General features: G+C 37.8%; 1 protein-coding gene across 26 annotated transcripts in view; it reads right to left on the bottom strand.

Annotated features, from left to right (window-relative positions):
- Window positions 1-16875, bottom strand: part of NRXN1 (neurexin 1) — a 1214076-nt gene that overhangs the window by 624948 nt on the left and 572253 nt on the right. For all 26 annotated transcript variants that reach the window (XM_027555248.1, XM_027555233.1, XM_027555254.1 and 23 more), the window contains one exon: window positions 8902-9024. In XM_027555248.1, the coding sequence (XP_027411049.1) occupies window positions 8902-9024 (123 nt within the window). The remainder of the gene's footprint in view (window positions 1-8901; window positions 9025-16875) is intronic.

Here is a 16875-nt window from a genome sequence, read left to right on the forward strand (position 1 = left end):
AGAGTCCCTTGGACTGCAAGGAGATCCAGCCAGTCCATTCTGAAGGAGATCAGCCCTGGGATTTCTTTAGAAGGACTGATGCTAAAGCTGAAACTCCAGTACTTTGACCACCTCATGAGAAAAGTTGACTCACTGGAAAAGACTCTGATGCTGGGAGGGACTGGAGACAGGAGGAGAAAGGGATGACAGAGGATGAGATGGCTGGATGGCATCACTGACTCGATGGACATGAGTCTGAGTGAACTCCAGGAGTTGGTGATGGACAGGGAGGCCTGGCGTGCTGTGATTCATGTGGTTGCAAAGAGTCAGACACAACTGCGCAACTGAACTGAACTGAACTGAATGTGGATATAATAGACTGGAGACAATTTGAAGTAGACTGTTTATGTTAGAAATGGAAAACCATGGACAAAATTAGATAATTGTGCCAATATAATTTCAGGATTTACTAATAATGTATAGAATGCTGGAGAAGAGGGATATGATAATGATGACTTCTTCCAGGCTTGGGTAACTGGATATGCGGTGAATAGAGTTCAATGAAGGACATATACACTAACATATACACACATACAAAACACATAATTTCAGATTATTTTTTTGACAGTCTAGGGGATAAATTGAAACCCCAAAACTCCCTACATTGGGATACCAAGTAGTGTATAGGACACTTTCTCATCTGAGTCCTGGGGAATCTCTCTCTTCTGGAGTTTCTTTGCTGGCAACTGCTTATCCTCATGAGCCTCAGTGTGGTCAGACATTCCCAGGAATGGCCTAAGTATGTACTGTATTGTTTTCAACTTGACTTAACAGTATATAAAACTCTGATTTAAAGATGTAATCAAAATATAGGACTTTGCATGAAGAGTCTCCAGTGATTTCTTTTATTTATTTATTTTCTTATTCAGTGATTTCTGAACTTGCTGTCAAATTTAGTAAGAAATCGCCATTGCTTTTCTGATGCATGGCTAGTTTCATGTGGCCATTAAAATGTTTGAAAAAAATTCCATTCCAAACTGAAGGCTTAATGGCAAAGTTCCATTGCATCTTTGAAAACCTTTCTATGTCATATAACTCAAGGCTGACTTTTTATTATTATGAATTGTTGACTTTCATGATATCTTTGGCAAAACATAATTTCCCAAATATGAATCACCCAGATGAAAACTGATCAAGGTAAATTACTGTGAAAAACAAAAAACAAAACATTGTCTTGAGCTCTGAGCAGCAAGATGCTGGGAGCTGGGGGAAGGAAAGTGCTGGAGTGGGGTACTGGGGGAGTTGCATAATTTGGGTAAATTATCAATGCTTATTTGGTTTATATACCCATTCATCTTTTAGCTCTGAGAAAGAACAAGTTGGTTTTCACAACTGAAAAAATGTTCAACTCCTACAGAACAGAAAGAAGATAGAATATAATTTCTGCTCTAAGGCCTTGGCAGTTTTGAGAAAGAGTAAATAGAAGGCTAATTTACTGAAATGCTAGTCTATACTTTGTTCTTCCTTCAGTTCTAAGAAACTAGCCTAGTTCCTTTTAGCACTTTGCCTCAAAGGCTATTTTTTTCTTGGCAAAAAGTGGAAGACAACTTTCTGGAAAACAGTGCTTTTCCAATATTTTGTGAAGGCATAGTTTGCAAGATGTTCAACAAAGGAAAAAGAAATGAACAAAATGCCTTTATGGTCTAAACTAGATTTACCATTGACTGGGAGAGAGATGAACATCGGTGGAATTTAGCAGTACTGAGCACCAACATCCTGTCATCTGGTAAGATTCAGGGGTTCAGAGAGAATTACTGAGGTCAATATAGGAGGACTGAACCATAGTTCATAGGCTGCAAGAATCAGCAAAGACTCTTTGCCCCACTTAGGACAGGAACAATAGGGTTCTTATAATTTAAAGGACAAACTAGAAGAACTGTCTTTTTGGTGAGAATCAGTGAAGACAGAAGCCAACAGGAGCTTCTGCATGATTCAGGGTGGGTGGGAGTAGGGGCCACATGACTATGATTAAATATTCTGTAAACCCAGAAGAAAGGCCTAAGGTCTCATTTAAATTGATATTAAAGCCATTAATAAATGTGCCATTTCTTGCACACCGCAGTTGGTGGACTCAGACTTATAATTTTATTAATACATGCTGGGGGGAAAAAAAAAATCTCTGAAAAAAATGTGTCTGCCGTCCAAAGTTGGACATCTCAAAAGGGAGTCTTTTTTCTTTCAGATCATGAGCGAAACTTTACCAATGACCTATGAATTCCTAATGAAGTTGTAGGTGCCAGAGTTTCCCAAAATTAATCAGCCAAGGAGACACAGGTTACTTTACCATGAAGAAACAGGCCATGCCCAGGAGCAGAAGAGTGGAAACATGTTACATTAACTTACAAATCATGTCCCTGGAAGCAACCTAGATGTCCATCAGCAGATGAATGGATGAGAAAGCTGTGGTACATATACACAATGGAGTATTACTCAGCCATTAAAAATAATACATTTGAATCAGTTCTAATGAGGTGGATGAAACTGGAGCCTATTATACAGAGTGAAGTAAGCCAGAAAGAAAAACATCAATGCAGTATACTAACGCATATATATGGAATTTAGAAAGATGGTAACAATAACCCTGTATACGAGATAGCAAAAGAGACACTTGTATAGGACAGTCTTTTGGACTCTGTGGGAGAGGCAGAGGGTGGGATGATTTGGGAGAATGGCATTGAAACATGTATAATATCATATATGAAACGAGTCGCCAGTCCAGGTTCGATGCACGATACTGGATGCTTGGGGCTGGGGCACTGGGATGACCCAGAGGGATGGTATGGGAAGGGAGGAGGGAGGAAGGTTCAGGATGGGGAACACATGTATACCTGTGGTGGATTCATTTTGATATATGGCAAAACCAATACAATATTGTAAAGTTAAAAAATAAAATAAAATTAAAAAAAAAGAAGAAAATAAAAAAAAAGAAAAAAGAAATCATGTCTCAACAGTATCAATTCTGAGTACTCCTTTGAATCCATCATTTATTTGTTCCTATTTCTATAAGCAAACTACACCCATATAAGTATCTATTCACTCTGCTTCCTAACATTATGTTCACTGCTGCTGCTGCTGCTGCTAAGTCGATTCAGTCGTGTTCGACTCTGTGCGACCCCATAGACGGCAGCCCACCAGGCTCCCCCGTCCCTGGGATTCTCCAGGCAAGAACACTGGAGTGGGTTGCCATTTCCTTCTCCAATGCATGAAAGTGAAAAGTGAAAGTGAAGTCACTCAGTCGTGTCAGACTCTTAGTGACCCCACGGACGGCAGCCCACGGGGCTCCTCCATCCATGGGATTTTCCAGGCAAGAGTACTGGAGTGGGGTGCCATTGGCTTTTCCAGTGGTATATAAATACATGGCAGTAAACAAAGAAATGATATATTGACTGGAAGTTGAAGAAGTCAACTCACTAATGTAGAATATAATTATTCATTTAGGAGTTTGGTAGGAATCTATGCAACTGAAAAGATGTATCTTAAATTTTAATGAAAATTAGCTGGTGATTCTGGAGAAGGCAATGGCACCCCAGTCCAGTACTCTTGCCTGGAAAATCCCATGGATGGAGGAGCCCAGTGGGCTGCCGTCCGTGGGGTTGCACAGAGTCGGACACGACTGAAGCGACTTAGCAGTAGCAGCTGGTGATTCATTTAGGGAACATTTCTGGAGTTTTCTGCTTTGATATTATTTTCATACTCTATTCATCACTTCCTAATGCAAAATAGTTGCACTGATTTAAAAAGCAGGCTAACACACAAGTGTTATTGAATACATAAGAATGGGAGGGAATAAACATAACTGAAATCCATAAGATTAATTGTATTTCAAATGAATAATATAACTACACTCATGGAAAAGAAAGGAAGAAAAGAAGAAACAAACTAATCAAAGTTATTTGTAAATAGTATTTGACTATATACATTAAATCTTAGGCAGTAAGAAATAAAAAGAATCACAAATTAATCCTGAATTGCTTTTAGTCAGGTTATTAGTTGTGGGATGGACAATGTAAAGCAATTCTGAAACTATCATCAATGTGTTACTGGATTGAGCAAACGGGAAAATGACATCACTGGGAGCCAAGGTTCCAAATTGGAAGAAGAGACATGAAAACATGAAATGGGCATCTAGGTTGCTTCCATGTCTTGGCTATTATAAACAGTGCTGCGATGAACATTGGGGTACACATGTCTCTTTCCCTTCTGGTTTCCTCAGTGTGTATGGCATTGAAACATGTAAAATATCATGTAGGAAACGAGTTGCCAGTCCAGGTTCGATGCACGATGCTGGATGCTTGGGGCTGGTGCACTGGGACGGCCCAGAGGGATGGTATGGGGAGGGAGGAGGGAGGAGGGTTCGGGATGGAGAACACATGTATACCTGTGGCGGATTCATTTTGATATTTGGCAAAACTAATACATTTATGTAAAGTTTAAAAATAAAATAAAATTAGAAAAAGAAAAAAAAAAAAAAGAAAACATGAAATGGGGAAAGAAACAATGCTGTAGAAACGGTCGTGCTAGTGTGAACTCATGTTTTCTAAAATATATGTATATTTGTGTGAACATGTAATTTATATGTATGTATGTGTGTGTGTATATATATATATATATTTATGTGGAGAGGCATATTAAAGCAAATACACATACACACATATGTTCACTGCTGTTAAGTCGCTTCAGTTGTGTCTGAGTCTGTGCAACCCCATAGACGGCAGCCCATAAGGCTCCCTTGTCCCTGGGATTCTCCAGGCAAGAACAATGGAGTGGGTTGCCATTTCCTTCTCCATTATATGCGTGTGTGTGTGTGTGTGTGTGTGTGCATATATATATATATTTATGTGGAGAGGCATATTAAAGCAAAGACACATATACACACATATATAAACACACACACTTATGGGCTTCCTTAGTGGCTCAGCAGTAAAGAATTTGCCTGCCAATGCAAGAGATGAGGATTGGATCCCTGGGTCAGGAAGATCCCCTAGAGAAGGAAATGGCAACCCACTCCAGTATTCTTGCCTGGAAATTCCATGGACAGAGGAGCCTGGTGGGCTACAGTCCATGGGGTCACAAAAGAGTTGGGAATGATTTAGCAACTAAACTCAGCAGCTATATATATTCAGGTATATGTATTTATACTTGAGTGTATTTACCATCTTAGCCTCCAGAAAAGGTTGCAAAGCAGTGCTGAGCAAACCAATACCAACCACCTACACCTAATTCTCCACTAAATAGAAAGCAAATGTCTCAGTCTGGGGCTGGGGCATGGTAGTAAAAGTTGTGCCTGAAATATTCTGTTTTGCAAAAAAATTGAGGAAAAAAAATCTGAGGTGAAGGCATGTTACAAGATCACAGAGACCAACTTCATGGAACTCACAGTGGCCCAAATAGGGACATTTTAAGCACCAAAATAATTAAGTAATTATACCTATTTGAAAATACAGAAACTTGTAGGTCCATATCAATAAGGAAGGAAGGAAAGAAAGGAAGAAGGGAGGGAAGGAGATAAGGAGGAAGATGGGGAGAGAAGGAAGAAAAGAAAAGGAAAGAAAAAAGAAAGAAGGGATAGCTCTTGTACACAGTAGAATGCTAAGTATTGACTCTAAACGTGGAAAGAGTAATGGGGTTTGAAAATAATCATTTATAACTACTGTGTTAAAGACTGGATCAGGAAAAATCTTCAGTAGGTGATAATCTGGGGCAAATATTTGAGGAAGATATTACGATATTTTCATTGTCTTAATATGTCTCTCCACAGACAGTTTACTAGTTGTAAGGGAGTAAAACATATTAATCATACAATGGAGAAACTGGGCAACATATTGGCCAAGTGTTAAAATCAGGAGTCAAAAGATATGGATATCGTTTGTCCCCAGACAGGATACTTTAAGAAGATCACACAATCATCAATGTGGTATTTCATCCAAGAATGTTAAAACCTGAATTCAATCATCATGAAACATCAGATAAGCCCAAAGAATGACTGTATGTGGATAAAAGATCAGAGGACTATATATCTTTTTAATTTGTCAATGTAATCAAAGACAAAGAAAGTCTATGGCAATGTTGTCAATTAAAGGAGACTAAAGAGATATGAGCACTAAATGCATTTAGTGTATATAGAGGTGAAAATGCTATAAAAGACAGCATTGGGTTACCTGACAAAAGGGGAATATGGGTGAGAGGACAGATGAAATATATTGCGTCAACGCCAAATCTACTGACGTTAGTAGCTCTTTGTTCTGTAAAGGGATATTCATACCTTTAGAAAATGTGCACTGACGTATAATATTTACAGTGAAGGGCTATTAAGTATATAACATTCTCACTTGGCTAAGAAAAAAAAAGTGAAAATGTCAAAGCAAATGGGATAACATGCTCACAATAGTAAAAGTATATCACTGTCGTTTTACTTTTGAAATTTTTTATAAACTTGAAATTATTTCTAAACAAAACTTTAAAAAAATGTGTTGCCCCAGTCTTTTGTTTCTATACCTTCTTCAGCCACTGTAGTTTAGGACTTCACTGCTTTACATTCTGAAGCATTTAGCACATTGCCCAGAATTCATATTGCTCAAAACATATTCTCAACTTATTTTCCAGCTTAAATGCAGTGACTTCCCAACTGCCTGAAAACCTGTGAAATATCAACTCCTTCATTTGGAGCACTGACCTATTGGCATCCAAGGCCATTCTAGCCGTGTCTGCTGTCCTGTGGTTACATGAAACAAAACAAACCTTCTCTGCTGCCTGAACACTAGTCTGTCTAGCCTCGTCCAAGCCATTCTACCCTTCCCCGCATAATCTTATCTGTATTATCCTTTCTTTACAGCGTTCAAATATTATTGATTGCCTTAGCTATTCCTGAAATCTTTAAGCTCTTCTGAACCTCAAGAACATGAATTGTTTACTCAACCTTTTAGTACATCATATACTATCCCAGAGGATAAGTGTGATTTTGATATGTGTTTTTTTATATATATATATATATATATATATATATATATATAAAATCTTCATAAAATCATGCTATATCTGAGAAAGTACTTATCATAGTCATATATATATAAGTATATTAATAAATATAAATAAATGAACCATGAGTTAAAAGCAAACAATTTTTTTAAAGTTAACAAACACAATTAAAAAAAAAAAAAAAAAACACCTAGGCTCTCTCTCAGTTCTGGTAACAATGGCATTTCAAAGTAACATGTATACCTGTGGTGGATTCATTTTGATATTTGGCAAAACTAATACAATTATGTAAAGTTTAAAAATAAAATAAAATTAATTAAAAAAACAACAACAACAAAGTAACATGTCATTTTACCTCTTTGAGTCTCAGCTTCCTGTCTATAAAATGAGAATGCATCTACCCTGTCAATGTCATAGGGCTGTATGAGATTTGAGACAAACCTAAGGGACTAAAGAATGTTCTACTGTGACCTTCACATGTCCTTGTCTCTGGCAGTTATTTCTTCCCAACCTCTTATACATGATCTCAGATCCTAATTTCTGCCCCTTTTGATAAAACCCAGACTGTCCAAACAATGGATGCTAATCTACATAACCAATTTACACCTCTTCCAAGAAGTGCCTTTACCAAAACTAGCTGAACTTCAGCTGACACTCCTGCCAAAGCCCTATAAAAATTCTGCCTCCCTTCCCTGAGTTCACACAGTTTCTTTAGAGACTTATGTCTGGCAATTTTGAATACAGGCTTATGCTAATAACTCCCTGGTTGATTTTCTTCCTGGGAGAAGAAAATGGCATAACATAGCAGTGGTTTTTAAATGCCAATCCATGGGCCAGCTGCTTTAGAGTTCTTTGGAGAGATTTTGAGAAATAATACTAATGGGCTCCTCTCACACTTTCTGTGGTGTCTGGCCAGGAAATGATCCTGTTAAAGCTCTTCAGATGATTCTGAAACAAAGTAAGTTTGCTCCCACATGAAGACAAAAGTTTTGCAAAGCCATAAAGGGCTAACGAAATACAAGACAGTGAGAGATCTATCGGTTGGTAGTTTGCTTCGTCTGAACTGCAAATGATTCTCTTAGAAGTTAAAATCCCATACACATTATTTCTTCATTGATATAACCACCCGATCTCTGAGAATGGAAACCCCCTTGAGACTGAATGTAGAACAGACATTTCTGTGCTGCACAAGGACCATCTTGCATCTTGCACTAAAATAATTAACAGGGAGATGTTCCCCTAAAAAACAGGGAGCTAATATCCCAGCGGGTCATATGCTTGAAGTTATTTTCAGCAGAGAATAAAGGTGAGCCAATTCCTCTTTCATTTGGTTTCCCTCTGTCGCTGGCGTGGGCCTTTATATTCCTCGCCTCAGTCAGAAATCCACAAATCAGGGACTGAACTTGACATTCTTAACATTAGAGCTTAACCAACAGAGCTAAATGGCCAAAACTGATCTATCATAGCTTAAAATAAAAACCAGTTCACCTGACAGAATGCCAGCGTATCTATCAATGTATCCAGAAGCTAAAAAGTATAACTTGCTGCTGTTCATCGCCTAAATATATAAGGAGGAAACTGAACAGCAAGTGGCCTCCAAACAATAACTTCCATATTTTATGAAGCCCTGAGATATTTATCAAAGCATAAAATTAAAATATAACTTCTTGAATTATTAAACGGAAAGGAACATGACAAAAAATTGTTGCTCATTTGAGAGAAAAGAAAACAACATGCAGCTTATTAAATTTAATTGCTGCTGGAAGAATTTGAATAAGAAATGAACTGCGTCTATTAGCTTCAAGTTATTCCTTTGGTTTTCAAGGTCACCTGCAAGAAATAGGAAAGTCTGAAGCTTCAGCAAAGGCAAGGACGATAGGGCTTTACCTGTCATGGCCTGCTGGTCATCCACCGTTAACTTTAAACTTTTTCCTCGGCGAACCACACGCACTGTGTGCCATTCGTTATCATTGAGGTTATAGCCAGCAAAAAGGGTCTCGGGACCTTTGCCTGTAGAATATGCCAAACAGTCATTATGGACACTCAGAATCAGTCGAGCAAATGAACCTCACAGAGAGTGAGAGAAAGAGACAAAGAAAGGGGGGAAGCAAGGGAGAGGGAGGAGAGAGGAAGGAATGAAAGAAAGAGGAGAGAAAAAGACAGAGGGAGGAGAGACTGGCTGGATCAATTCTCAAGCCCATTAGAGTCACAGCAAGCAAGGAAAATTACCAGTTAATATATATTCAGGTGTAACAGTTAAAGAAGAATCGTTAACATTATGCATCAATCAAAGACAAACAAATGCACCTGTTGTCATAAATAGGCACACTCAACAGAGCAATGTTCCCAAATTTGCACAAACTTTTCCCTCTCTCAGAAATTTTCTTGTTTTGCACTATCTCTTTTTTCCTTTTTTTTTGGCTAATGAGGTAGATAGCAGTCATAAGACATCTTCTGACCTTGGGGAGAGATCTGACCCTAGGCCATTATCTAACAATTTTCAATGAATGGCACCTGGTTGATTAGGCCCTGGCAAGGAGGTTGCTCTGGGTATTAGATTGTGTGATGACTGCTCTTTGCACTTATTATCATGTACCTTCAATATTCACCAGGCTTTTAAATTTCTGGAATGTGTCTGAGAACTAGTGAAGGCCCAGAGAGTGGGTATAGGTAAAAGTACTGACTCTTAAGAAGTGAAGAAAGTCAAGAAAAACACTGTCCATAAAGGGCCAACTGTTGAGTGGGAGGGGAAAAAATGATTAAGCAAGTGGTATCGGGAAGTGATTTCCAGCTAAGGACCAAAGGAAAAAGAGTCAGAAGTGTAAGCAACTGGAAAAGTAATTGCAAGTGAACCTATGTAAACTTGTGCAAGTTGAATTTAAGTTGGCTTAGGAGAAGGAAATGGCAACCCACTCCAGTATTCTTGCCTAGAGAATCCCATGGACAAAGGAGCCTAGTGGGCTGCTGTCTATGGGGACGCACAGAATCGGACATGACTGAAACGACTTAGCCTGCATGCATGCATTGGAGAAGGAAATGGCAACCCACTCCAGTGTTCTTGCCTGGAGAATCCCAGGGACAGAGGAGCCTGGTGGGCTGCGGTCTATGGGGTCGCACAGAGTCGGGCACGACTGAAGCGACTTAGCAGCAGCAGCGGCAGGACAGAGACTATATCAGAAAGTATCTGTTGACGTTATTGAAATGACAAATTAAACAAATGTCTCTCTTACACATAAAAACAAAGGTAGGGAAAAAAAGAACTTTTAATAGAACTGAACATGTTTTATTAAAAATAAGCCTTGCTAATAATCTGATATTTTGATTCATTTTAAAAAATCATGAAGTTTTTAATGATACATCTTTTGGTGATGGATTCCCCCCCACCCTTTTTTTTAACGTACTGACATTTCTTGGTAAACTAAAATGACTAAAGACATGACATTTAATTATACGACTTTCAATTGATTCAGGATCAGGGTGGGGTTCACAATTTCTTCCACCAAATTCTACCAGACAATCTAGCCAATGTCCAAAGAGCATAGGATGGTGTATGAAAATACCAAGAAGAAGGAGAGAGAAAAGAAAGAAAAATAAATTAGGGAACTAAGTACTAGAAGAAACCTAAGCAGTCTGTCCAACAAAAAATCACTGCTTTAATACTGCAGACTACTATACTGATTTCTCTCTTAGAATGTTATTGATGAAACAAGTTCTGTCTTCCTTGTTTGAGGTTTCTTTGAGGCTTAAACTGAGCCAGTGATATAAGTTAAATTTTGCAGGATGAATTGCCTCCTGTCTTGGGTTTCCCTGGTGGCTCAGATGGTAAAGAATTCACCTATAATGCAGGAGACCCGGGTTCAATTGCTGGGTCGGGAAGATCCCCTGGAGAAGGGAATGGCTACCCACTCCAGCATTCTGGCCTGGAGAATTCCATGGACAGAGGAGCCTGATGGGCTACAGTCCACGGGGTTGCAAAGAGTTGGACACAACTGAGCGACTAACACTTTCAATTTTAAACAGAACCATCATTAACATTAGTAAGCATTTCTTTTGTTTCTTTAGAGAAGTTAAATCGCATCTGGACACACAAATAAAAACTAGTTTAGATAGAAGAGTTTAGAGAGATTGATCATTAAATAACTAGAGGAAGCCTGTTCAACAGCTGCAGTTCAACAACTGCAAAAATGCTTTGAGACCAAATGTTGAAAGCAAGTCCCAGGATCAAAGGAACTCTTTCTAGTTTCAACAGTGAAGTGTTTAATAACTGCAGAATCTTAGCATCCTACTGGCAGCAAGGGCCATTCTGAGTTTTGATCTTTGAAAAGAGAATATATCATTTTTAAAGCTATTTTTATAAGGTAGATCTTATTTCTCTTAGAAATGTGTGCTTTTGAAGCAGTCTCACTCCCATTCTCTTAATTTAAGTGTTTTGTCAAGAAAAAGAAGCATAGGGGTGATATCATCATTATACCCCATTCTGGGCTTGATCTTGCGGTGAAATCATAAAGCTTTATCCATGAAACAATAATTTCCGTAACAACAGGCACAAAATCCAATTAAAAATAACCCTTTGGTTCATGAAAATCTCTGTGGACCAACTTCAAGCTCCTTCCCTGCATTATTAAAAATGTGAAGAAATTGATTTTGGAAGAGGCTTTTTTTAAATGCACTTAATATTCTCAGTTTAAAACAATGTTATTTATGTGACATGAAGTGTCATGGAAAGTGAACTGGACAGGGAATTAAGGATTGCGGTTGTTGGTCCTTATTTGCTACTGAGAAGGAAGTTGGGTCCTGGTAAATGTTTGTTATGTACCAGGCACTTTATTAACTTATTTCATCTTTACCTTATTATAATTTTGCTGGCGTGAAACCGAAGGCCTAGAAAGCTAAAACAACTCGGCCCAAGGTCACATAGCTAAAATGTGATAGAGATGTCTTCTCTCCTAGGTCTGACCTAGGATAATTTATCCTCTGTTGAAATTTTGAATTTCAGAATCATTTGTCCCTATGGCAGAATTATAGTCATTCATACCATTAGTGATCTGAATTCCTTTTAAAATTTCTTTTTCCTTTTAGGATATCAAAACATATCTCATTGATTCTAACCTTTCTCCCAGCATCAATGTGTGAGCTAGGGAGGGAATAGTCACAAAACTGTGGCAGTGGTTAATTATTATTTTTAAATGGTGGAATTATTTTTTTTTCCACCTGTAATCTCACATAAAGAATATAAAAATCACATAAAGGGGAAGTTGCTATTCTGTTAAAGAGGCAGGCCAACTTGTCCCCTAAGGCATCACCCAGAAGCCCTGGACTCTGCAGAACCCTCGGAGGTTGAAGGGGAGGCGGCAGAGGGAGATATTCATTTCTTTCTTTAGGAAAATGATGAGCTTATTAGAAAACTCCAGCAAAGGCTTTTAAAAATCATTTGCAAGTAACTTTTTATTTTCAAAGTTAGATTAAGAAAAAAGACTTTTCACTGAATTAAAAAAAAACAATTTTTCTAGAACATCATTTATTACATTACCAAGGTCCACAGTTATTCAAAGCTACTTTTTAGTCTACCTACATTATCAACTCTTTAACATGCATTTTCAAGACTCTTTCTAACTGCAAAGTCCAAATTCATAAACTCTTTCCTGAAGATTTTATAAGCTATTTCCTCTTATATCATGTGAGTTATAGAACTGACTGCCTTTCCTTATCTCTTTCTATTCATCATAAAACCAAGATTTAGGGTATATGCTTACTTTCAGCAACTTGATTCTTTCTTTTCTTAAAAAAACAAAAAAACTGAATATTGACCTTTCTCCCTAATTAATCATTTAAGTTATTTTTGCTAATCACTTTATATTCTATTTGAAAGTATTTTGTCATAAATCAATAATGAATTTATTTAATGAAGAAAAGAATAGCTTCACATGGATGTAGAAATAACTAATTCAACTCTCCCATTTTATAGATAGCTCCATGGGAGGTTAGTTGACATGTATGTATACAACATCACTGATCATTTCAGATATTATTGCAAATGTATTTTAAATTTATTTTTAATATTTGTTTCATATTATTTCATGAATATTTCAAATTTACTTCATATTCAAGATGTATATAATAGCAATTTTGGATACTTTTTGTAAGAAAGCTTTCTGTGCAAATGTCCTGTGAAGTATATTCATTGGTTTGTTTTTTTTTTTTTAATGTAGGGGGGGGAAATAACATTAAAGGACAATAGTGAAGATTAAAACAAAGCTAAGAAGTCTAGGAAGCAATGTGATTAAGGATGTCTAGTAGACTGTAATGACAGCTGTCCCTAGAGTTGAAAGTTAGATGTAGCTTGAGAAAATCAAACCCAGACCTACTATATTTTGATTTTTGATACTGGATGCTTGGGACTGGTGCACTGGGACGACCCAGAGAGATGGTAAGGGGAGCGAGGAGGGAGGAGGGTTCAGGATGGGGAACACATGTATACCTGTGGCGGATTCCTTTTGATATATGGCAAAACCAATACAATATTGTAAAGTTAAAAAATAAAATAAAATTTAAAAAAAAGTCAAAGAAACAGATCAAAAAAAAAGAATTAGTGAAATGGAGGGGAGATATAATAGTCTAACTCAAGGAACAAACTAATAGCTTAAAACACAAAAAGAAGATAAATGTAGTTGGTCATTATTTACAACAGAAGATGCACAATAAAAATAAAACCTCTTTTGGAAAAAAAAAAAAAAAGTTCCAGACTTGAGGGCTGCAAATGTTAGACTCATTGCATACCCTTTAGGTAGCTATTTCCTTCCACTGGTATTTTTTAAAGATGCTAACTACATAAATGGATCATCCGTATGAGGTACCCGTTTCTCACTATAGTTCAAACTAGTTGGTTCTAGATTTCCTTTTTGTTGCCTTAAACAGTAAATGTAAGTGATTTCTGTATGTAACAACCTAGGAATTTGAGCAGCTAATCTGTTTTATCAATTAAGCTATTTAAATATGGGGATTTGAATAAGTATTTCTGCAAAGCCACAACCCAGCAAACTGCATAGATGATGGGCAGGTAGGAATTCATTTAGTTTGCCTTCTAGAAATGATCTATCTTCATTTTATTAAGAATAGGTTGTGCCTTTTCAGCCACAGCTATGTGGGCTAAAAATGGGCAACACATGAAAGTGGGGTTTCTACAGTACTTCTATAAATAATAACAAAAAAATTCACATTGCCTTAGGGATATAAATTGGTTCTGTCTTTATACGTAACTCTTTTTTTAGATCATTAAATTGCCTATAGCACCCAGCAATTGAATTAGAAGTTATTACAGCATCATACATCTTAGAATTATGAAATTTTGAAACCGAATGATCCATGTTATGGAGAAGGCAATGGCATCCCACCCCAGTACTCTTGCCTGGAAAATCCCATGTACGGAGGAGCCTGGTAGGCTGCAGTCACGGGGTCGCTAAGAGTCGGACACAACTGAGCGACTTCACTGTCACGCATTGGAGAAGGAAATGGAAACCCACTCCAGTATTTTTGCCTGGAGAATCCCAGGGATGGGGGAGCCTGGTGGGCTGCCGTCTATGGGGTCACACATATTTGGACATGCTGAAGCAACTTAGCAGCAGCAGCAGATCCATGTTATATCTGCTGTTTATCTAGTCTCATTTAACTAATTCATTCTGGATTATGTGGTTTCCATGAGCTTGTGCTTAGTCACTCAGTCATGTTCAACTCTGCCTATCCATTCTTCAGTGGATCTTCCTGACCCAGGAATCAAACCCGGGTCTCCTGCATTGCAGGTGGATTCTTTACCAGCTGAGCTAGCCTACTAATTTAGTTTAAAAATTATTTTGTGCCAAACACTGATCTCAGCATTGGGAATGTCCCAAGTTAGATTTTCAAGGAGCTTTCTATAGATTACATTCTAGTAGATCTAGTAGGGATCAAAATACTTCTGGCAATGGACCAAATGAAGCTCTGGGAGTTGGTGATGGACAGGGAAGTCTGGCGTGCTGCAGTTCATGGGGTTGCAAAGAGTTGGACATGACTGAGCGACTGAACTAAATTGAATGGACCAAATAGTAAATATATTCCACTTTGCCAAATTTGGTTGTCATTGCAATTACTTAACATTGCTATTGTAGTGCAAAAGCAGCCATAGACTATACGTAAACAAATGGATATGGCTTTGTTTCAATAATTATTTGTTTAAACAGTAGGCCAGCTTAGTTCTCAGGTCTTTGTACGAGACACATAAATAAACAGACAAATTCCCTTTTCTTCTGCATTTTCACATTGAGTATTAAAGATGTAAGCAATGGAAAAATAGTCATGAGTTTGAGTCCAGAGACCAGAGTTTTAGATTGACTGTGGCCATTAACTCCAACATAACATTAATTATTGGAGAAAGAAATCACAACCCACTCTGGTGTTCATAACTGGAAAATCCCACGGACAGAGGAGCCTGGTAGGCTACAGGCCATGTGGTCGCCAAAGAGTCAGACATAACTTACCAACTAAACAACAACCTTAATTATTCTAACTTTGTCTAATGCTCCCACAGCTCTTGGTCTGAGTTTTCTTATCAGTAAAACAATGACAATAACAAAAACTAAGAACAATTTTAAAAGGCTGTAAATGGCATAAACCAACTGCAAAGTCCTTCTACTTCTAAAATGTAATTACCTTTCCTGTTCTACAAATTTAGAATAGCAACTTTCATTAAATGCATGACATTTGTGTATGTGTATAAAATTAGGTGTCTATGTATATCAAAATTTCCAGGTATTAAGCTTTATTTGGCAGTTGACTTTGAGGACTATTGCCTCCAGTGGGAGGCAGGACCCAGTGGGAAGCTGGAAATAAGCCTTGTCATTGTGACAATAATAGGAAGAGAGAAAAGGCAGGAGAAACAGAAGCAGGAGCCACCGCTGCTGGGTGCCTGAGTCATGGCTCCTGGCAACAGCACTTATACCTGGAAGTGACAGGAGGATGTGTTTCTCAGGTTGTAATTATGACACCTTCAGCCTGCTATTCGACTTTGCCATTAGTTTCTGGTTTTAAAATAATTACTTTAAAAAATAATCAGATTGCTCCTTGAAGGACCAACAGAAATGAAAGAAGAGTCATTCTTATTAAATGTTTCTGTTTTATCTTTCTCAATTTTTACACTGGGCTGGGAGCAGAATTTTGTGTTTGTATTTCCACATGAATCAGTTAGGAAAGCTGATTAAAATTAGAAACATATAAATGGCACTGTCAGATTAAGATTTTTTTTCTTTTTTTGCAATATACTAGCCTTACAAGAAGAAGGACCAATTAAATGATTTCTGAGCCTAGTAAAGACATGCAACTCTTGTTCAAAATGTAGTATTTCAGAACAGTGATAGCCAAGTATTTACCCAAAAACAGGCCCTTCTAAACACAGAGCCCTGGGTAACTGCACAAATTGCATGCTGTTTGAGCCACCCCTAAAGAGGAGTTGAAGTTTTGTGCTTATTTATTTTTAAAGTTTTCTTTTAGTTAGCTCTACATTCAGGAATATGCAGACAAGACTGCATTTATCAACATAAGAGGTGAGTTACATCACCCTCCCCAGTTTGTGAGCCCTTAATGGCAAAGCCTCTGGGGTATCAGAAAGGCTGTCTGTCTCAGAGCTGTCTTGTTGGCCAGGTCTGGTGCCAGTCATGACCTGGATAGACCAATCATCCACACAGCCGTAAGGCTGATGTACCAGCCCAGTCACCTAACTCTTCCTCTTCTCTAATCCTCCTCAAGTTCTCCTCAATTTAGCTGATCCTTGAGAACTATTGAGAATGTTTTTATATTGTCGTTTACTGTATAGGAAAAGAGACATTTATAGAC

Source organism: Bos indicus x Bos taurus, chromosome 11 (genome assembly GCF_003369695.1).
Source record: "Bos indicus x Bos taurus breed Angus x Brahman F1 hybrid chromosome 11, Bos_hybrid_MaternalHap_v2.0, whole genome shotgun sequence".
Taxonomy (NCBI): Eukaryota; Metazoa; Chordata; class Mammalia; order Artiodactyla; family Bovidae; genus Bos; species Bos indicus x Bos taurus.